At 36.5% G+C, this 22463-nt stretch overlaps 3 protein-coding genes and 1 long non-coding RNA gene across 7 annotated transcripts in view; 2 read left to right on the top strand and 2 right to left on the bottom strand.

The window, feature by feature from the left end:
* The first annotated feature begins 357 nt into the window (after nt 1–357).
* LOC110639203 (uncharacterized) lies at nt 358–3591 on the top strand. Its single transcript, XM_058132429.1, has 3 exons — nt 358–593; nt 1202–1264; nt 1371–3591. The coding sequence occupies exon 3, from the start codon at nt 1404–1406 to the stop codon at nt 3354–3356; it is 1953 nt and encodes a 650-aa protein (XP_057988412.1). The 5' UTR covers nt 358–593; nt 1202–1264; nt 1371–1403; the 3' UTR covers nt 3357–3591.
* A 213-nt stretch (nt 3592–3804) lies between these two features.
* Nucleotides 3805–6177, bottom strand: LOC110639202 (transcription factor PIF7). Its single transcript, XM_058132430.1, has 6 exons — nt 5948–6177; nt 5139–5610; nt 4909–5001; nt 4690–4755; nt 4173–4574; nt 3805–4055 (listed from the first exon to the last, which is right to left on the bottom strand). Exons 1-6 carry the CDS (start codon nt 6037–6039, stop codon nt 3954–3956), a joined length of 1227 nt encoding a protein of 408 aa, XP_057988413.1. The 5' UTR covers nt 6040–6177; the 3' UTR covers nt 3805–3953.
* A 1629-nt stretch (nt 6178–7806) lies between these two features.
* Nucleotides 7807–9872, bottom strand: LOC110639180 (uncharacterized). 3 transcript variants are annotated; one of them, XR_009142605.1, is made up of 5 exons: nt 9652–9872; nt 8643–8878; nt 8421–8559; nt 8220–8298; nt 7807–8131 (listed from the first exon to the last, which is right to left on the bottom strand). It is a non-coding gene; the product is annotated as an uncharacterized LOC110639180 (long non-coding RNA). The 3 variants fall into 3 exon arrangements; XR_009142606.1 differs by having other exon boundaries at nt 8643–8856; nt 9652–9871; XR_009142607.1 differs by having other exon boundaries at nt 8643–8852; nt 9652–9871.
* A 2229-nt stretch (nt 9873–12101) lies between these two features.
* The window catches only part of LOC110639187 (uncharacterized), a 28512-nt gene continuing 18150 nt past the window's right edge, over nt 12102–22463 (top strand). The window contains exons 1-3 of one of the 2 annotated variants that reach the window (XM_021790024.2): nt 12102–12537; nt 13269–13628; nt 13971–14103. In XM_021790024.2, the coding sequence (XP_021645716.2) occupies nt 12205–12537; nt 13269–13628; nt 13971–14103 (826 nt within the window). In that variant the 5' untranslated portion in view covers nt 12102–12204. The remainder of the gene's footprint in view (nt 12538–13268; nt 13629–13970; nt 14104–22463) is intronic. The other variant, XM_021790025.2, reaches the window with a different exon arrangement.

Below are 22463 nucleotides of genomic sequence, written 5' to 3'. Positions count from 1 at the left end.
GACCCTAAAACTTATTTTTTGTTAAAAATAAAATAATATCACACTGTATTATAAATTTTAAAATTATATTTTTATAATGAATTTAAATTTAAAATTTTACCATTTAAAAAAAAAATTAATATTATTAAATTAAAATTTATTAATTATTTTTATGAAAATTTTATTTTATATTCTAAAATAAATCACACTCGTTGGGCAAACAAGTAAATACCTACCGCTGAACATTAGTGAGGTCTGATGCTCATTGTAAATATTTATAAGCATGGAATTTATTTATTTTGGATTGATTGTGATATTTTTGGGTTGATAAAATCTGGCTTCCAAATCATCCTGAATCAGGAGAAAGGCCGTTTCCATATTAGTTGGGGCCCTGCTATCTCTCTGTTCCTACGGGTTTTCGGTTTTTATGTCCGGTTGGCAGACGCTATGCCTGCAACAAATGCGCTATTTCGTTGCCTTGTTTGCCCCAGAAGAACACCCCTGCCTTTGTTGTCTGGAATCCTTTCTTATCTGAAAGAAGGTGGAGACCCTCTTCTTGGGGAGAGGGTCCTTTCCCTGATTTGCTTTCTTTTCAAGAAACACTCGACACAAAGGTACGTTCTTGCCTCATTTTTTCCCCCATTCTCTCTTTCTGTTGTTTCTTCTTCCTTTTCGTTTTTTCTTTTTCTTTGCCCTTTGCATTACCCAAAATGCAAGATGGGTATCTCTCTTTTTGGCTTATGAATGTGAGTTTTGATTGAAATGAGTTTCTGAAACAATTTCTGCAACTGGGTTGGTGTCTTTTTGGATTATGAGTATGGCTGTTTATGATTTTCTTAAAACATTGGCTTTGCCAAAACAAAAATGTGCTTTTCAGAAAAATTCTGATGGGGGTCTTTTGGAGACGTAATTTAGATAAAATTTCTCAAGTTTTTTTTTCTTTTGAAGGCAATTAAAACATGTTTTAATCTGTATATATATTTTGATTAGTTTGATATTGCTGTATGGGCTTTTATTAGTTCTGTTTGTGTGGATTTTTTTTTGGGGTTCAGAAACAGATTATTGGAATTCATAATTTGATAGAGATCATTTTTAACTCAAAGTAATTATAAGATGATTTGAATTGAACGGATGAATTGCTAATTGTGCAAATTCTTCATTGGAAAACCATGAATGCAATGCCAACAGGTCTCAGGGGTTTCTTTGATTCTTTTTGTTTCAGGTTGGCAAACCTTTGAAGTTTTCAGAGCTCAAGATAGTTGCTGCTTCATATTTGTAATCCTTGGTAAGATCAGAGCTTCATGTTCTTCTCAAAAAATCAATAAAAAAGAATACACATTTATTTCAACCGTTGTTGCTTTTCTTTCTCTAAATGTTCCTGTCTGTTGCAGGATTGCGAAGTTTGCAATTTTATTTGGTCAACAATGACTGAGGAGAAAATTTATGCTATCCCAGAACATGATCCTACTCCAATGATCCCTGCGAGTGATTCTTTACTGGTGATTCAGGAGAGTGATTCTATCTCACTGATCCCAGAGACCTATTCTGCATCTGTGGTTCCTGAAAGTGATACCCCAGTTGTCTTGGAGGGTACTGAGCCCAAAGACGGTCATGTCCAAAGGTACTCTGCTGGGAATATTGGTATTCCCTACAAAAGTGTAAAGATTCTTTCCCGTTATCTTGCAGCTTCAACAGGTTCCTGCCATGATTATTGTAAATATGGACAAAGACAAGACCTTGAGACGAAGACAACAAGCAATTCTATATTGGAAACAATAATGGAAAGGCAAGGTGAAGGACAGGACATGGGAAAGGTTCTAACTTTAGGAGAGAGAAAGAAGAAATTAGCAGTCAATTATGTGTCTTCTCGTGGTTCCGGGATCCAGAATCCTGATATTCCTGTTATCAGCAAGAAAGAAGTTTCTTCGTCAGGTAAGAAAGACACTGTCCTGTTAAAACAGCGTTCACTACCTGTCAAGGAAGTAGATACAAGGTCAAGGCCTGTGCTACTAAAATCACCTAGTCTCCCAATAAAAGAGCACTTAAGCAGTAAAGAATATGGTGAAATTCAAGAAAACAAATCATCGACTAAGAAAGAAACTGTCCTGTTAAAAAAGCGTTCACTACCTGTCAAGGAAGTAGATGCAAGGTTAAGGCCTATGCTACCAAAATCACCTAGTCTCCGAATAAAAGAGCATTTAAGTGGTAAAGAATATGGTGAAATCCAAGAAAACAAAGAAATGGGTACTTCTTTGGTGACTTCATATGGAGCTTCAAGTAGTAGAGAACAAACAGAACTCGGAAGAGCTAATGAAATGAAGAACTCCGTATTGGATGGGAAAAAGGTTTTGGCACAAGCAACTGCTTCTTCTTTGTATGCCTTGCATTCTGTTAAGAAGGTTTTCACTCGACCAATTGCTTCTTTGTCTCCCAAACGTTCTGAAAAGAGAGTTTCAAATATGAATACTGAAAAATTCAAGAGCCTGAAAGGAGTTTCTCATTTGAAGGATCGGAGTAATGTTGGAAAAGCTGAATCTGAGCAACCCAGCAATGAGTCTGTGCCAGAGAAGACTTCGCATGTAACTGAATTGAATACTGAGAATAAAGCACTGACTCAACACAGTGATCGTTCTCCATCACTGTCCTCATTCCATAGGGACAAAAACTTGAAACATGATCAGAAAAGAATTTCCCCAGTTCAATTGTCTCTACCTTTTGCTGGGAAGATTTTGAGACGCACTCAGTGTGGAATCCATGTCAGTCGATCACCTAAATTTTCTGAGAGCAAAAGCTTGAGACTCAATAAAAGGGGAATTCATGTTGCTGGTTCATCCATTTCTTCTTTGTCATCCTCCAAGTCTAACCATGATGGTACCTTCTCTGAAGATCCTGAAACTAGCATCGATAATATAGTGAATGCAAAAGTGGAACCGAGGAACAAACCTAGAAATCGTGGAGTAGTTAAAACAAAAGATACAGATTCCCCAGCCAGAAAGCTAACTTTTAGGAAAGGAAAGGTACTTGAGCTTCCTCCTGTAATTAGTTCTCCAAGGAGACTCAAATTTAGGCGAAGAAACCTCATTGATAGCCAAATTGGGAAAGTTGAGGCTACAGAAAGTACCATTAAGAACACAGAAATTTGTGTTGATGAAGGCGACCCTAATGTTGGAAAATCGAAAAGCAAGAAAGTTGTTTTAAAACGCAAAGATGTTAAAGGACAGAAAGTTGAGCAGAATTTGTTGAATGACATGATTGAGGAGACGGCAAATAAGCTTGCTAAGAGCAGGAAGAGTAAGGTCAAGGCATTGGTTGGTGCTTTTGAAACAGTGATCTCTCTTCAGGATCCCAAACCATTATCAACAGTTGATGCATGTTGAGTTACTGAAGTCTGTACTTGTATTCAAATATATATATCTATGCTGTATATATACTAATACAATCGAGGAAAAGAAAAGGGAAAATTGGAGTTGACATGAATGCAAACTTACAAGGTTTTGTGAAACTGCATTGGCAAAATGATCTGTCTAAGCTCTTTGAAACAATGAAAGGGCTTTTGTTGTTTGTTCTGTTTTCTTTACTGAAATGGTAGAGCATTTGCTCGTTTCAAATTTATTTATTTATTTATTTATTTTGTAAGCTAAAAAAATATTGTATGGAGATGGATATTTATCGAGTGTATGAATGTGTGTGTGTTTTTTCCAGTTATCAGAAAAATTGGATGAATATTCTTTTATTTATTTATTTTTTTAACTAAAAACAGATTTTTATGTGATTTTGATAAAGGAGGTTACCGGTTGTTACTACATCAATGGGACATTATTAAAGTATTATACAAGACATTAATTTTATTAATTAGCAATAAAATAATACATAAACAATTGTTCATATTAAGTTACATTAATTAGGCTCATATATTTATACTCTTTTTCCTCCTCCTATTCTTTCTTATTGTTTTACAAATACTCTTATTGTTGTTAATCACCTTGGGGGTGGTTGGGCTGTGAAGGGCCGCTTGCTGCTTGTGTGGTCTGCTGGTACAGTGCTGCCATGTTGTTGTAAAGCTCCATATTCATCGACTTCATCGGTTGGGAATTAAAAATCATATCCAATAAAAGAAAAAAAAAAATATATTAATTAAAAGAAGAATAAAAAAAATGGAATTATGTTTAAGCATATAAAAATGGAACGCATACTCGCGCTAAAAAACTGCAATATGGATCAGGCAAAGGAGCTGAACTATTGGCGGCAGGGTCCGGATTTGCTGCTGGGATCATAGAGGGAACTACAAAGGGATGAGGAGGAGGAGGAGCAAATGCAGCGGCGGCAGCAGTGGCGGCTGGTGGTGCAGGGTGGAGTAGTGGAGGTGCAGTAGTGGTATGTCCTATTGTGGACATGTCATGAAGCATCCCCATTCCCAAACCAAGATGAGTAACCCCCATGCCCATACGTGCTAGGAGAGACATTTGATGAAGATGTTGTTGCATCCCTAAAGGCATCATCATCTGAGGCATGTTTCTCACACTCATTACTTGAACTTGTGCTTGTAGTTGTTTCACGTACTCTATCACCTCATCCAGCATTGATGCTTTATCTGTCTGCAATTATTTTGAATTGAAATTTTGAATTTTTTTTTAATATTCACAACTTATCAATTGTGAGTCTAATATTCAGTTTTTAATTTTTTAGTTAACATGTGCATGAACTACTGACCTTACTTGCATTAGGAACCAACTTCTGGAGAGCTTTCATCTTTTGATTGATCCTATCTCTTCGTCTCTGCCAATAAAATATCAACCGTGCTTAAACAAATAAGCTAACAGCGGCTTAAAATTAACTCTCCATTACCATAAAATATTTTAATTTAGTTCTGTCTCATTTACATAAACCCTTCTATTTTCTTGAGCACAGTCTTCCTTAACTCCATATTACCTGCTCTGATTGATTGTGAACGGCAGCAACTCGACTTCTTCTACTTGAATCAGATCTGATTGTTTTGGTCTCTCGATCTTCATATTGGTTTTCCTACACATATAGGAGAACTACATATTATTACATGTTTAATTTCTACGACTTAATTAAGCATGAAACTAATTATAACATTAAAATCAAGGGCTATATATATATATGTGTGTGTGCGTGTGTGTGTTTGTTTGTTTTACCGATCCACCATGAGAAGAAGAATCCTCATTATCAGTGGTCTTGGCCTTGTAGCTAGGGGTAGACTCAAAAGAAGCATAAGTCGTTATGGGACTAGCACTTGCACATGCACTACGGTCCACATGCTCATGATCCCTGTTGCTTCGACAGTATTGGTTCGACTCTGATCTTGCACGTTTCTTTATCGAGGGGTCCATCTGTGCCTGTTGTTGCCCGGAGGACGTTTCTGCCCATTTGCCGTCCGATGATGCGACAGCGGAGGCTATCTTTGCCGGCTCCTGGTGGTGGTTTGAGTTTATGTTTTGTTGTGTACTGTGGCATGATGCGGCTTGGTGGACTATAGACTCTAGGGTTTCACTGGTCCTACCCCATGTGGCCTTTGTAGCCTGGCTAGAGTGAAGCAGCCCACCAAGCCCATGCATGGCTGGCTGACCATTCTCCCATGTTAGCTCTGCTACCTCATAAGAATTCGACCTGAATACATATGTGAATTCAACTCAAATTACCATAAATTTATTTATTTTTTAGGTGCCAGGAAAGAAAATAATTTGTTTGTCGCTGACAAATTTTAAGAGAAGAAAGCAATTCATAAACCAAAATCAAGAAATGGTAGCTACCTAACAACGAATGTATGCAATATAAAATGGTCATGAAATTATAATTTTGCACTTGAACAAAGAAACACAAAGAAGTAAAGGTGGAAACCCATTTTTGAAAAGAGAGAAAATGTTAAGAAAGACGTTGTGAAAACGATAATATTTGATCACAGTTATTCAGAAAGGGAAGAAATTCAAAAAGCTGTTCAATTAACCTGGAAAGCAAACCCATCTGTTGTTGAAAAAAAGCTGCTGCCAATATAGAAGAAAAACAAAGTTCAGCAGCAGCAGCGGGAGAGATACCCATAACAAGTGATGTTTGGAAAAAGTAACAATTGGAAAGATAATAAAAAAAAAAAAAAGTGATTCTCTCTACAAAAGAAAACAAAGATCAAAAGCAAAAAAAGGATGTTGAAAAAGAATAATTAAAGACGAAAACCAGAAGGAGTTGCACGTTGAGTGCATACATGGGGACAGGAAGGCGGGTAGTGGGATTCTTCAGCTGGGGGGTAGTGGGATGCACATGAAAGGATATGCTACTTTTTCCTCCTTCGACGTCTTCTTGTCTTTGGTGATTTAGATTCCATTTGGGTTCTGTACACTGACCGATCGATGATAATGATGATGATCGATAGATTCCCTCTCTCCATGAACAGAAGTTTGCTTTGAGTTTAGATATAGAGATTTTTGGATTCTTTGTTACTTCACTGTCATGCAATTAGCCCTAGCTATATGGTCCCCTCGTAAGCTCACATATCACATTGATTTTGAATTTTGATTGAGATTTTGCACAAAAACTTGTGGTAGCTAACACAACTCCTTGGACTGAATCGGATATACCCTGGCTCTCTTGTCTCCTCTCCCTTACTCTGGGGCCACTTATGCCCGCCTTATTATTAAAATAAAAGAAGTGAAGAAAATGATTTATTCAATGAAATATTAAATTCTTATGATATATATGGTCATTGAAGATATCTCAAATTTTGATTTTAACAGCGATTTAATTCTCTGTAAATATTTATAAGTAATAAATATAATATTATTTTTAATATGAAACCTGAGTCATTATAATTCAAGACATGTGATAATAAAAAGACTTATAACCCATTATAAAAAAGAGCCCATCCAATACAAAGGTTACATCACAAGCCTTAGGGCATCAAAGAGACCCATGGCCAATCAATGACAAGATTATGAATGATGTAGCTCCAATTTACAAGTAACAATGATTGCCAGTACCTTGTTTTCTTTCTTTTGTTCCCTTGGCAATATATTGTACACCTGGTTTTAGCTACCATATTGTGCCAACGTCAAAGTATATCCCCATTAACAAAGAATGCTATAGCTGGTGCCCATTGCTACTAGATTCGTTTGAAGGAATGTTCAGTCTCATGTATCAAATCTTCGGTTTAGAATATTCTTTCTCCACTTAAAAAAAAAAATACTCAATGCAACTCAAGTAGACTTCAATCTTGATCTGGTGAGGGTCGGCTAGCTATGCAGATTCTTTTCCTCAATTTTAGTCGGTTTAGGACCATATAATAAATTCTATAATGTTAAAAATGAATAGTATTTTGAATATATCTTTTGCAAGGGGCATTGGCAATCCTGTCACATAAGGTTGTGTTGTTGCAATTTGATAGTGAGGTGCCTTTTGCAGCTACGGACTGGCTGGTGGATTTGCCATCCTGTGAGTGAATTTAGAGGCAGTATTAATAGCTCAGGGCGCAGGATATGACCTCTCCTTTGTACCAATCAAAAAATGAAGTTGCATGTCCCTTACGAGAGATCTTAGTTAAACAACTTAATTAAATATTTTCACACAAGAGTTGTCCAATTCCATAAATCCATTGTCCAGGCTGGACAAACAAAAATGAATACCAAGGTTTTCAGTGTTTCTGTAACCCTGTAGCAGCTTCAAAGGTAGAAAAAGACTGATAAACCATACTTTGGATGCCACAAAAGATGATTTGTGTCTATAGATCAATAATCATTAAGTTTTATCCTAGAAGTAGAACAAGTGAACATGTCATTCTACAAGAATTGCAGAACCTTAAAATCTAACTCTGGAAAATTCACTTTTCTGCATTAGAGGCAGAGGGAAAAAAGTTCACTTCATTTACCTTTTTCTGGGTAGATTCTGGAGATTTTTGTGCTGATACAACTTGATCAGACAGATCATTACACCTCTATGACTGATACAAAGACATTTTATTGCTTTCAGACTTTCATGTAATATACCTATACCTTCCAAGTTCCAATTACTCTCTTTCAGCTCAGCTCACTTTTCAAGTATATATGTTCTTGCTCATGCCACTCTCTGCAGGAATTGCTGCTTATTCTATCATGTTATGCTTAAAGTTGCAAGGTCTCTTGCCCACTCTCTGCTGCATTTAGTCCTGCAGTTTCAACAATTAGGTAAGACACTACCTTTATATTTGGAATTTAGAAAGTTAAAAAATGGAACATAAAGTGCAAGTTAGAAACCTTTTTCAATTCCATTTTGTGTTCGACTTTCGTCTTCTTTACCTTTGCCCAAGCAAGAAGTGATTTCAGTTTGTCATTCCTGAAATTCGTCATAAATTAGATTCTGAAACCACGCAGAATGCAAGAGCTTGTAAGATGAAAATTGCTCATAGCATTTACTTTGCATTACTTCAAAGTATTTCCGGATTGAAGAATGCTTACTGTTCGCGTTCAGCTTTTCCACGAGTATCTTCATGGACTTTGAGTTTATTGGAGGACGAACGACTTGGTTTTCTATTTGAATAAGTCTTCTCTAGTCCCTCATGATTCTGTTTCAGTGGCTGTCTCATGAAGGTTTCACCTGTTGCATATGGCTGGTTACTTTCTTGGAATGAATTAATATCAAAAACTTTTATAAAGAAGGTTATGTTGTTGAGAGTTTACCTCCATTTTTTGTTTTCTTGGATGAGAATCTCCTGGTCACTTCATTTGAATGCGGTAGTTTAGCTGTGGCATCTTTTTTTTTTTGTTCCAATTCTTATTCTTTAAGGTTTCAGCTTCTTCAAGTGACTGAATGGCAAATGCAGCTGCTGCTACTGCAGCTGTAAATCCATTGTAAATGGAATCTTGATCTTGCTTCATTTGGCTGCCACTCTGCCTTCGCAACCAATTCATGTTATCTATAAATGTAAATCATAAAAAATTTTCCCATATTGTTTTTCATATGTTTTGCTTCACGATTAACCAGAAAACAACACCAAATTAAGTTCCTTTCACCGAACATTGTAAGGTGATGCATAGGAATAGCATGCTTGAGAACAAATGTAAGATCAGCAATACTGTTTAAGAAGCTGCATAACTCAAATTTAGCATATGTATCACTCTATTCCATCATGTAATCTAGTTCAGACTAATTATGTGTGATTTACCAGTGATCATGTTTATTTATTTATTTATTTTTATCATTTATTGGATTGTGAAAACTATGAGCCATACATTTAGCATTCCAAGTATTATATTTTGTGGCTTGAAATTTGGATATATTTGTTCATGGACCCGAGTTGTGACTCGATCCGAAAGTTTCGCTTTGCGACCGATTGGGATATTATGGAAACGCACTGGAATTAGGATTTGAGAGTTCTGATTGATTGTATCTTCCTCTTTTCATCATCACAGTGAAACTTTTTTCTCTTGTCTTGCCCCGCATGTAAACCTTACGGTTGAACCAAGTTAAATTCTGTGTTATTATTCTTCTCTTTTTTACCGGAGTGATTGTACGATTTGTGTGTCTGTCTTAGATAACACTAAGCATAGCCAATGAATCTAACAAATTCTGATGTATTATTCAGCTAATCAAATCTCAATCCTGTAAGTTGCTAAACACATTTATAATGTAAAATAAACCAAACTTGTAAAATATAAGAAAAGGAAACTTGGGATTAGAGAATACTACTTTGCCTTATCAAATACTTCAATGTTTAGTCTCCTCTACCAATCCTGCCTGGTTTTCCTGCTTTCCACAAGAAGAAACTCTGTGAACACAAAAATGAGTTGGAGAGAAAGATGCTATAAGTAGATAGAAATCTGGATGAAGAACTTGTGATAATTTATAGCGTTCAGCTCTTGAAAATGAACAGTTTCAGGCAAGAGAAGACGCCGCTTGACATTCTGTTATCCTAAGATTCTTTACTTTCTCTTTCTTACAGAGGATACACCCACTGATTTGTTGATATTTTTGACTTCTTAGACACGTTTAGCAAAAAAGTCGCATTTTATTCTTTCATTGTTTTAAAAAAAGGTGAATGATACATAGCATTAGCAAGGAATTTATTCTTGTTCCCAATCTTACGAAACTATTTCTTTTTCTGAATTCCTCTTCTAACGAGAGGTCAGAAAAATGCATTGCATGCACAGGCTGGAAAATGGAAGGAATCAGCCCATCTGCCTGCTGCAAATATGCAACAAAAATTGGAATCAACCGCCAACATAACTGGTTTGTATGTGGTATGCTGGTTTCCACATTTTCTAATGTAAGGTAACAAATAATAATGTACAATAACCAAGAAATGTTGGTCTCTTCAATGCTCTACTCTTGCATATAAATAAGATTTTACTTGAATAGCCTACTGGCAGATGCTAATTATAGGTGTCCATACATTCTCTTGCCAGTTTTTGAAGTCATTTGCATTGGTAATTTTTCTGTAGGCAATTGCAACTTCTCATGCTTTATATCTATTAGTTAATTTACATCTTTCCACAGTCAACTATTTGAGTCGTTAATACACATTAATAGAATTATATACAATTTAACTGATTTGCATAGCAAGCAGCTGTTTTGGAGGATTCTGTTACCACCTCTTTTGGAGGATTCTGTGTCCTGAGTACTGCTAGAGTCCTCCTGTTCTGGACCACAGAATCACACTGTACCAAGATAGCAAGTAAATAATTCAATCAAGACGAATGAAACTGGGAGGAAGAAGCAGAAACACAATATATAGAATAGGTTGCTTTTTCATGCTCATTTTCGTTTGTTTTATGAAATAATTCTAAAAAAAATGGCTGATATGAAGAGGGTTTTCCCTTCCAATTCTAATGAACTTGCTGCTAATTAATTCTTCTTTAAGTTGTAGGAATTGTTAACTATGAAAAGTGTTGCCACTGCTAATTAATTCTTCTTTAAGTTGTAGGAATTGCTAACTATGAAAAGTGTTGCCAAAGTCCAACAAATGTTTAAAGAATATTTTCCCAATGTATAGTTGATTTTAAAAGGAACAGGGTTGGAGATACCTCTTTTGCTTTAGCAAATACTCCATGCACGTGTCAATTTTTCATCTGATATTTTTTCCAGCCTTTTTCAGGTGGCAAGTGTTGAGAAACGATAATAAACGGCCTGGAAAGGATGTTCTGAAACCTTTTAAGAACTTTAGCTCGTGAGCAGGAGACTGGTGCAAGCAAGCAAAGATGAATATGCTTTGCAATTTGTGCGAAGCATATTTGAGCTTTTCAGGGAAGCAAAGAATCTTTTTACCTTTCTATGCACCAAATGTCAAGTTGTTTTCCATCTCTAACTCCTCTTTTTCTCTTTGTCTCCACTGAAATGAATAATAAATTATGAATAGCAGTGTTATTGAAGGTTGAGTTGGTAAAAATTAGGGGTTATCTATGTTACCAAACTATTCCTTGGCAGGGTGCAGAAATGGCGGGTAGGTAATGTAATATGTAAACGGAATGTCCATTTTGAAAGGTAACTGAGCTCGTGGTCTTTGATACCTTCTCCATTTCGAACTATGCTACTGGGTGGCTTTGTTGTGACTTGTGAGGATCACAACTTATTAAGCAAGAGCAGCAAATTTCTCAACTGAGTATGGCAGTAAATGAACCGAGTTGTATGCAAGCTACTTAAGGCTCGGCTCAATAAAAACTCCAACAGATTTATTAATGAGGTGAAAAAGTTAATTATAAGTATCCAAACAATATTAATGGTAATAAGAGTTGAAATTACAGATAATATTTATATTCGGTAAAAATTCAATAAAAACTTAATACGATTTTTTTTTTCAGCCCATTTTAAAATAAATTTGGCTCGAAATTGAAAACATTTTAACAAACCAAAAACAAGCTCTTCAAAATTCAGGTTGATTTATACCCTTACACCCAGTAGCTAATATGCTATTCATCATATTCAGAAGCAGCTATTGATAATCGCCATCAAGTATCCCTGATGTTTCTGCTGGAAAAATATGGAAATTGCATGGCCCGGCCTGCTTTTGGTTAATTTAAAATTAAAGGAAATTTTAAATTATAGCATTCAACGGTAGCACATACCTGCTTGGCATATGATGAAACGACACCGTTATGGTATCACACGTTTTATTTTCCCACTCGTGTGCACAACTACAAACTTCACAAACTTTCCGCGCCTTTTTCAGTCCAACTTCTAAGCCCCCTCTTCTCTGTCACTCGCTGCTCGCTGTAGAAACCCTAATAATCCCAAAAAAATGCGAAAATGCCGATCACAGAAGAGCAGAGACAGAGAGCAGAAGCGAATCGATTGGCGGCTTTAGCAAAGAGAAAAGCATTCACGGAATCTATCATCAACCAACGACAACAACAAGACCAACATAATCCATGGCGGCTCTTCAAGTGCCGAAAGCTCACTCCCGAGCTCGCTTCTACTACCCTTTGCCGGAATTCGAATACTCATTTGGAGCAAAAGTTCCGGGTCCGGCTCGAAATATGCTCTCCTGACTCGTTCTCCGTCACGCCAGAGGCTTTACAAGGGTTTGCCTATCCGGGGGAAGAGGAGTGCTTTAGGAGATTAAACTGTTGCTTATCCGATGTAAGTGGGGTTCTTATAATTTTTGGTTGCAAGCTTTGTTTTTTTTTGACCGTTGAGAAAGTGGCGGAAATTGAGATGAAATGGGGTTGGAGAATTAGGTTTCCTAGCAGAGGGAAAGTAAAAAAAAATGTAGTTTAACTGTTGTATTTTGGTTCTTTCACCCCTGTTTGGAATCTAGAATTTTACAAGAATACAATTCAATTTCTTTGTAGTCATTGACCAAAGAATTAAATTCTTTTTAACTTACATGAAATTTCATTTTCAAAGAAATAGAAATGAAGAATGATTGTTTGTGAATTCAATTGAATTCTTTTTTTTTTTGTGATTTATTCCAACGGAATTAATGGTTTTTTTTTTATTTAAAAATTTTAATAATAAGGAGGAAATGGCAAGAAAACGTTGCTCTGGAAAGTGGATAATACTAGCATTATAGTATTTGTTTTAAGGAGCTTAAAAGAAAGAGAAGAATTGAAGGAAAAGGCTGATGCTCTGGGAATAGTTTGTGTTTTGTCCTTCCTTCAGGGACAAAATAGAGGACTTTAACTTTTAAAGGATGTTATTTTATTGACGAATACTCGCTTTTATAATGGATCTTGAAAGCATTATCTCAATGGATTCTGCTTAATTCTGTAACTTGGGGTCACATTTTACAAAGAGAAACAATTCAATCTTTAAAAAAAATTATGCAATTTATACTATGTTGAATTATTTAATTTTGTTTTTTGTTTTAGGTAATCCCATCACACTACACGCAAAATCATGGAGGTGGAAAAGCCTGCGTTTATAAGCTTAGAGATTATGATGGAGTTTTGTCCTGTTTAAAGAATTATAAGGGCATTGAAATTCAGAAGATACCTTTTGGCACACTAAATGTTGTCCAAAGACTTTTACATTCCTTTGAGACTGGGCAATGGGAACCCCTCAGGCCTGAACATTTGACTGATGAAAATGTTGATGAATTGATAGGGAAACTGCCAAGAAAGATATTGGATGTGCTGTTGCCCTTCCAACTGGATGGTTTAAGATTTGGTTTGAGAAGGGGTGGTCGCTGCCTTATTGCAGATGAAATGGGTCTTGGAAAAACGCTTCAGGTTGTTTTAATGATAATATGTCAATGATTCATATGTAAAAGCATTGTGGTCTGGATGCCTGCTTAAGCCCACCGGTTTTATGCATTAGCGGTCCTTCAAGGCTTATTTTTGGTGCTTTATTACAACATGAGTGAATATTAATGGTCATTGGTCTTGAAGATTGTCATATTTGGGTAAAAGTGAAGATATCAATGCATGTTAGCAAATTTGTGCATGTGATATATGTTTAATCAATAATGTTTATTCTGATTTCTGAGTTTATTAAAAGGAGAAAAAAATTTTGCCTCAAAAAAATGGGATTCTCATAAGATGACTCCTTTTATATGCTTGATTTGTTTTCAGGCAATAGCTATTGCAGGCTGTTTCATGAATGAAGGTCCTATACTTGTTGTTTGCCCAGCCATTTTGCGGTTTTCATGGGCTGAAGAATTAGAGCGATGGCTGCCCTCTTGTTTACCTTCTGAAATCCACCTTGGTATTGGCTTCTCATTCCGTGTCTCTTTCTTTATTTTTTTCTTGCCTCTTTTCTACTACAATGCTATGCACTTATAGATTGTGAAGTAACTGTCTAAAGTTTAATCTTCTGGACATGCAAATTAATGAAGATGGTTATGTTGCACAAAAAATTGAAAAATAAATTTAGAAATGTTAACTCACTATTACAAAATTGTCATTTTGTGAATAAATTTTTGTCTGTTTGTTGGTCTTTGATTAGATTGAATCCTCAAGTTCTTTTATAGTTACTAGTTATACTTACATATTCCTATCTGCATCTATGTATTTGTATATTTTATATCCACTTATTGTAGATTAGTCACATGAAGCTGAGTCTGAACTCTGAACACAAACTATATCTAGTGAGTATACTAGAAGGTTATGCATTTTTTATTTTTTAATAATTCTCATATTTGGATCAAAGATTAGAGAAGCAGTTAGAAAAGTACTTGGAGAGTCTAGAGAACATGGACCACCCTCAAAAGAGAGATGGTGGTGGAATGAGGAAGTACAAAAGGCAGTGAAGAGAAAGAGGGAATAGTATAAGAAATTACCCAAGTGTGATAATAATGAGTATGAACAGTATAAGATAGCAAAGAAAGAGGCAAAAAAGACAGTTAATCAAGCAAGAGCACATGCCTTTGAAAAGTTATATGAGAAAGTTGAAACTAAAGAAGGGAAAAAAAGATATTTATAGATTAGCAAGGAGGAGAGACAAGAAATGTCAAAATCTTAATCAAGTTAGGTGGATTAAGGATTAAGAAAAGAAAAGTGTTGGTGAAAAATGAGAACATTAAAGAAAGATGGAGAAATTATTTTGATGATCTCTTTAACAATAGTAAAAGTGGTAATAGCATGAATATAGATTACAAAGCAATAGAAAAGAATGTGAATTATATGAGAAAGATTAGATCTTCAGAAGTAAAGGAAGCACTTAAAAGAATGATAGTGGGTAAAGCCTGTGGACCCGATGGAATACAAATTGAAGTGTGGAAGTGTTTGGGAGATATGGGAGTGACATGGTTAACTAAATTGTTTAATAAAATTCTAAACTCAAAGAAAATGCCTGATGAATGGAGGAGGAGTATTTTAGTACCTATTTTTAAAAATAAGGGAGACATACAGAGTTGCTCAAACTATAGGGGAATTAAACTCATGAGCAATACTATGAAATTGTGGGAGAGAGTTGTGAAACATCGACTACGTCATGACACTTCTATCTCTCTCAATCAATTTGGCTTCATGCTTGGTCATTCAACTATGAAAGCGATCTTTCTCATTAGAAGCTTGATGGAGAAATATAGAGATAGTTTTTATCGATTTGGAGAAGGCTTATGGTAGTGTTCTAAGAGATGTTTTATGGAGAGTGTTAGAACAAAAGAGAGTATCTATTAGGTACATACAAGTGTTGAAAGATATATATGAAGGAGTAAGTACTATTGTGCACACAGTGGAAGGGGACACAAGAGATTTTCCTATCTTAGTTGGATTACACCAAGGTTCAACTGTAAGCCCTTACCTTTTTACATTAGTTCTAGATGAATTGACGAAACATATACAAGAGAGTATTCCTTGGTGCATGATGTTTGTGGATGATATAGTTCTAATAGATGAGACGCGAGGAGTTAATAGAAAGCTAGAGTTTTGGAGAAGTACTCTAGAGTCAAAGGGCATTAAATTAAGTAGAGCGAAGACAGAATACATGTATTGCAAGTTCAATGAAGGCCGAACTGGTGATAGGGAAGGAGTTAGTTAATCATTTTGAATATCTCAGCTCAATCCTTCAAGTAGACGGGGGATGTGAGGAGTATGTTAGTCATAGGATTAAAGCTGGATGGTTGAAGTGGAGATGTGTCACGGGAGTTTTATGTGATTGCAAGATCCCAAAAGGAAAATTTTACCGTACAGTCATACGATCGGCATTGTTATATGGTAGTGAGTGTTGAGCAATGAAGGAGTCGTATGTGTCTAAGATAGGAGTTGCAGAGATGAGAATATTAAGGTGGATGAGTGGCCATACTAGACTAGATAAAGTCCATAATGAGAGAATTAGAGAAAAGGTAGGAGTGGTGTTATAAGTGTAAATCCCTTAATCAGTGTAAATTAGCTGTAAATTAGAATATAATTAGGAATTATTGTATTTATTGGCTATTATTAGTTTCCTAGTTTGTCCTAGCCTTTGTATATAAATTAGAATGCTTGTAAATCATTTTTGTATGAAGAAATATAAAAGAAAAATTTTCAAATTCTCTGTTTTCTATATGGTATTAGAGCAGTGCCAAAATTTATTGGCGTAAACAGTGTAGTTTTTGGTAATTTTTTTTTTGTCAAGCTTCTACGTCGTTCTAGGAAGGGAGGTGATTGTCACCACCCACTTGAGGAGGAAGGACACCAGCCGATCGCTTACGCCCGGAGTCCTACCACCGTCCGGTGAAGTGCGTGAGCTCACGAGCCTCCAGAAGTCTCTCATCATTTGTCACGCACTGGTGCATGCACTCTTTTTTTTGGTGATTTCTCTGACCGCCCCTCTTGCCGACGACCTTTCCTGTCCGACACACCTCTGACCAACGTGTTTCCACACCTGGTTTGCACATTTATTTTTTTGGGTACCTTCCGTTGCCTAGTTTCTTGCTTTCTGTGTTAACACCTATTTTTTTAATTGAAAAATGATTGATGAAAAGAAGAAAGCTTTTGAAACAAAGACTGGATTTGTTGGTGATAATTCCTCTTTACAAATTAGTCCTGTAAAGTTGGATGGAACTAATTATTTGACATGGTCTAGATCTTGTCTACTATTCATTCAGGCTAGAGGACTGCAGGGGTATATCACTGGAGATAGAAAAAAGTCAGAGAGTACTAGTTCTACCTACAGCCAGTGGGAGTCGGAGAACTCTCTTGTTATGTCATGGCTCATTAATTCTATGCAACCTCATATAGCTCGTGGGTATTTACTGTTGGACAGTGTTGCTACCATTTGGAGTGCTGTTTCTCAGACTTATTCTCAAGTTGGGAATGATGCACAAGTTTATGAGCTTAGGAACAAGGTTCATGGAATGAAATAAGGTGAGTTGATTGTTGCTCAGTATTATGCGGAATTGAGTGGTCTATGGCAAGAGTCGGATTTCTATTAGGACTTTCAGGCTTCATGTCCGGTTGATGCAGTTAAGTTTCAAAAATTGGTTGAGAAGGAGCGCATATATGATTTTCTTGCTGGGCTAAATGTGAAGTATGATCAGATTCGGGTCCAAATGCTTGGTAAGAATCCTTTGCCCACCTTAAGACAGACATATTTTTATGTTCAGCAGGAGGAGAGCAGAATGAGTGTCATGATCAATTTTACAGTTGTTGATAAGGCTGGGCTGGCTGCTAACTACTTTCGAGAGCAGTCATATGGTCCATCAGATAAGGATCACTTGCATTGTGACTACTATGGGAAATCTCGGCACACCAAAGAACAATGTTGGAAGCTGCACGGCCGCCCAACTAAAGGGCGTGGAGGAAAAAAGGATGGGCTCTGCTAGATCACAAGCAAATGTATTTGAGCTTGTGAGTGTTTCTGAAGATATTGCTATCACTGGGATGTTTTCCAATGAAGATTTACAGACTCTGAGACGATTTCTATCACAGTTTGAATCACAATCAACTACAGTTGCCTTTTCTAACTTCGTCAACTCAGGTAATGTTTTTCTTGCCAATCATAATAATTCATTTTGGGTTATAGATTCTGGAGCAAATAAACATATGACAGGCTCTTCGAATAAATTCATATCCTATTCTTCATATTCAGGCAAAGAAAAAGTCCGCATTACGGATGGATCCTTATCTAATGTTTCTGGAACAGGTTCTGTTAAATGCACTCCTACTATAAGTCTTAGTTCTGTCTTACATGTGCCTAGCTTTTCTATTAACCTTTTGTCTGTCAGTTCTATCACAAAAGCTCTCAACTGCAAAATTAAATTTTTTTCCACTCACTGTGTGTTTTAGGAGTTGATAACAGGGAGAACGATTGACAGTGGTAGACTGCAAGATGGGCTATATCTATTGAATGATTGTGTTGATCAGGCCATGTTGGGACAGTCTATGGGTGCTGAGGAAGAAATTATTCAATGGCATAGGAGATTTGGACATCCTTCATTTACTGTTTTAGAGAAACTTTATCCTCTTTTGTTTAAGTAATGCCAAACTGAATTGTTAGTATGTGATGCTTATGAGTTTGCCAAACATACTAGACAATTTTATCCTGCAATAAATAATAAGGCTTCAGTTCCTTTTATGACTATCCATTCTGATGTGTGGGGGCCTACTCAAATGTGTCTTTATCAGGTTATAGATGGTTTGTGACCTTTATTGATTGTTGCAGTAGGTTAATTTGGGTATATCTGATGAAAGGAAAAAATAAAGTATTTTCATGTTTTCAGCAATTTCACAAAATGATTAGCACCCTGTTTGATGTTTATGTTAAAATACTGAGAACTGATAATGGCACAGAGTATATGAATGAAGTTTTTCAGGAATATTTGAAGTCACACGAAATTTTGCATAAGACTAGTTGTGTTAACACTAGTGCCCAAAATGGAATGTTTGAGAGAAAAAATAGACATTTACTAGAGGTTGCTAGGTCTCTTATGTTTACAATGAATATTCCCAAACCTTACTGGGGGATGCAATTCTTTCTGCTGCATATCTTATTAATAGGATGCCACTCCGGACTTTGGAGTTTAAGAGTCCTTTAGAGGTTTTGCAAGGTAAAAATTCATATACTGTTCCTCCAAAGATCTTTGGTTGTGTTTGCTTTGTTCATTAGCCTAATAGGGGGAAGTTAGAACCTCGAGCCCTCAAGTGTGTCTTTGTTGGTTATTCCAGTACTCAGAAGGGGTATAGGTGTTATCACCCTCTTACACGAAAATATTTTGTGAGCATGGATGTTACCTTTAGGGAATCTGAATCTTATTTTCATCCACCTCTTTAGGGGGAGCATAGGAAGGAAGAAGAGGTGTCTTTCCTTTCTTCTTTGTGCTCTCCCAACTTTCAACTTCAATGGGAAAATTTGGGTCTAAAGCCTATACCTAATAATGATACTCAAGGGGAGTCACCTAAATCTCAAGGGAGACTGAATGGACAAGATTTGAGAATCTATACTCGGCGAAACAGGACAGATATAGCCATCAAGCAGGAGACTGCTGATCAACCAGAATTTGGATTCAATTCCTGAACATCTTGAGGTATGTGATGAGTCTCCTTTGGTTCCTGATGAATGGAAAATGAGTATTTTAGTACCTATTTTTAAAAATAAAGGAGACATACAAAGTTGCTCAAACTATAGGGGAATTAAACTCATGAGCCATACTATTAAATTGTGGGAAAGAGTTGTGGAACATCGACTACGTCATGATACTTCTATCTCTCCCATTCAATTTGGCTTAATGCCTGGTCGCTCAACTATGGAAGCTATCTTTCTCATTAAAAGCTTGATGGAGAAATATAAAATGCAAGGAAAGATTTACACATGGTTTTTATCGATTTGGAGAAGGCTTATGATAGTGTTCCAAGAGATATCTTATGGAGAGTGTTAGAATAAAAGGGGGTATTTATTAGGTACATACAAGTGTTGAAAGACATGTATGAAGGAGCAACTACTATTGTGCACATAGTGGGAAGGGACACAAGAGATTTTCCTATCTCAGTTGGATTATACCAAGGTTCAGCTGTAAGCCCTTACCTTTTTACATTAGTTTTAGATGAATTAACGAAATATATACAAAAAAGTATCCCTTGGTGCATGATGTTTGCGGATGATATAGTTCTAATAGATGAGAAGCAAGAAAGAATTAATAGAAAGTTAGAGCTTTGGAGAAGTACTCTAGAGTCAAAGGGCTCTAAGTTAAGTAGAACGAAGACAAAATACGTGCATTGCAAGTTCAGTGAAGGCCGAACTAGTGATAGGGAAGGAGTTAGTTTGGATGGAGTGATACTGTCCCAAAGTAATCACTTTAAATATCTCGGCTCAGTCCTTCAAGTAGATGGAGGATGTGAGGAGGATGTTAGTCATAGGATTAAAGCCGGATAGTTGAAGTGGAGACGTGCCACGGAAGTTTTATGTGATCGCAAGATTCCCAATAAGTTGAAAGGAAAATTTTACTGCATAGTCATACGACCGGCCATGTTATATGGCAGTGAGTGTTAGGCATTGAAGGAGTCGTATGTGTCTAAGATAAGAGTTGCGGATATGAGAATGTTAAGGTGGATGAATGGTCATACTAGACTAGATAAAGTCCGTAATGAGAGTATTAGAGAAAAGGTAGTAGTGGTACCAATTGAGGATAAGTTGAGAGAAGGGAGATTGGGGTGGTTTGGTCATGTGAAGCGTAGACATAGGGAGACTCCAGTTAGACAAGCAGAGCACATTAGGGTATAGAATAGAAAGAAAAGAAGGGGTAGACCTAAACTGACTTGGAGGAGAGTAGTACAACATAACCTAAAAGCATTACACATTTCCGAAGATGTAATCCAAAATCGTTTAGAGTGGAGAAAGAGAATTCATATAGTCGACCCCAAATTTTGGGATAAAGGCTTAGTTGAGTTGAGTTGAGTTGAGTTGTACTCTTCCTTCTTCTAATAATGATCTTGATATTCTTATTGCTCTCAAAAAAGGTGTTAAAACCTATACTAAACATCCCATCTCTAACTTCATTTCCTATGATTCTTTGTCTCCATCCTATAGAGCCTTTCTATTGTCTGTTTCCTCTGTTTCTATCCCACAGGATTGGAAGAAAGCATGTCTTGATCCAAAATGGAAGGCAGCCATGGTGGAGGAGATGAAAGCTCTAGCAAAGAATGAGACATGGGAACTTGTTACTCTTCCAATGGAGAAAAAAACTAGTTGAATGCAAGTGGGTGTTCACTGTGAAACATAGAGCAGATGGTTCAATTGAAAGGTATAAGGCTAGGCTGGTAGCAAAAGGCTTCACACAGACGTATGGGGTAGATTACCAGGAAACGTTTGCTCCTGTTGCTAAAATGAATACCATCAGAATTTTACTATCATGTGCAGTAAATCTTGAGTGGGATTTGCAGCAGTTTGATGTAAAAAATGCCTTTCTACATGGTGATTTGGAAGAAGAAGTATATATGGAAATTCCTTCAGGGTTTGAGAATGGGAAGACCAAAGGAAAAGTTGCAGATTGAAGAAAGCACGGTATGGCTTAAAACAGTCACCTAGGGCATGGTTTGATAGGTTTAATAAGGCTATGGTTTCTTTTGGATACTGCCAAAGCAATGCTGATCACACCTTGTTTATAAAACACTATAGGGGTAAGATCACTCTGCTTATTGTCTATGTGGATGATATTGTGGTAACTAGTGATGATAGAGAAAAAATGATTCATCTAAAGGAACAACTAGCATAGGAGTTTGAAATTAAAGATTTGAAAAGGCTAAATAAAGGAATATTTATTTCTTAAAGGAATATTTATTTCTTAAAGGAAGTACATACTAGATCTATTGGAGGAAATAAGAATGCTAGGTTGTAAACCAGCAAAGTCTCCCATTGAGGCAAATCATAAATTGCAAGCTGAAGTTGGGGAATCCGTGGATATTGGGAGATATCAGAGGTTAGTTTGCAGACTGATTTACTTGTCGCATACCAGACCAGATATAACATATGCAGTGGGTTTAGTGAGTCAGTATATGCATGATCTTCATAAATCTCATTTGGAGGCTATTTTCCGCATCTTGCGATACTTAAAATCTTCACCTGGGAAATGACTTCTTTTCTCAAAGCATGACCATCTTCAGATTAAGGCCTTTATAGATGCAAATTAGGGTGGATCTCTTGATGATAGGAGATCGACATCTGATTACTGTACTTTTGTTGGTGGTAATCTAGTCACTTAGAGAAGCAAGAAGCAAAATGTGACAGCTAGATCGAGTGCAGAGGCTGAGTTTAGAGCAATGGCTTAAGGTATTTGTGAACTATTGTGGTTACGAAAGTTAATGAAGGAATTAAAATTGCTGGAAACTAGTGGTTTGTCCCTGTTCTGTGATAATAATGCTACCATCAGTATAGTTCACAATCCAGTTCAGCATGATCGGACCAAGCATATGGAGATTGACAGACACTTCATAAAAGAAAAAGTTGTCAATGGTTCCTTAAGTATCTCTTACGTAGAGTTGAAAGATCAGTTAGTAGATGTGTTCACTAAGGGATTAAGTTGTAAGGGGTTTCATACCCTAGTTTGCAAGTTAGGCATGTGCAACATACATGAACCAACTTGAGGGGGGTGTTAGAATTCCTCAATTAGTGTAAATCTCTTAATCAGTGTAAATTAGCTGTAAATTAGA

This window comes from Hevea brasiliensis, chromosome 13, assembly GCF_030052815.1.
Source record: "Hevea brasiliensis isolate MT/VB/25A 57/8 chromosome 13, ASM3005281v1, whole genome shotgun sequence".
Taxonomy (NCBI): domain Eukaryota; kingdom Viridiplantae; phylum Streptophyta; class Magnoliopsida; order Malpighiales; family Euphorbiaceae; genus Hevea; species Hevea brasiliensis.
This window is presented reverse-complemented; position numbering and strand designations above follow the sequence as displayed.

Coding starts and splice junctions, on each gene's coding strand:
- LOC110639203 (XM_058132429.1), top strand. CDS start 1,404: ATGACTGAGGAGAAAATTTATGCTATCCCAGAACATGATCCTACTCCA.
- LOC110639202 (XM_058132430.1), bottom strand. CDS start 6,039: ATGGGTATCTCTCCCGCTGCTGCTGCTGAACTTTGTTTTTCTTCTATA. Junction 5,611..5,947: donor CAGATGGGTTTGCTTTCCAG/GTTAATTGAACA, acceptor ATATGTATTCAG/GTCGAATTCTTATGAGGTAG. Junction 4,756..4,908: donor TTCACAATCAATCAGAGCAG/GTAATATGGAGT, acceptor TTTTATTGGCAG/AGACGAAGAGATAGGATCAA.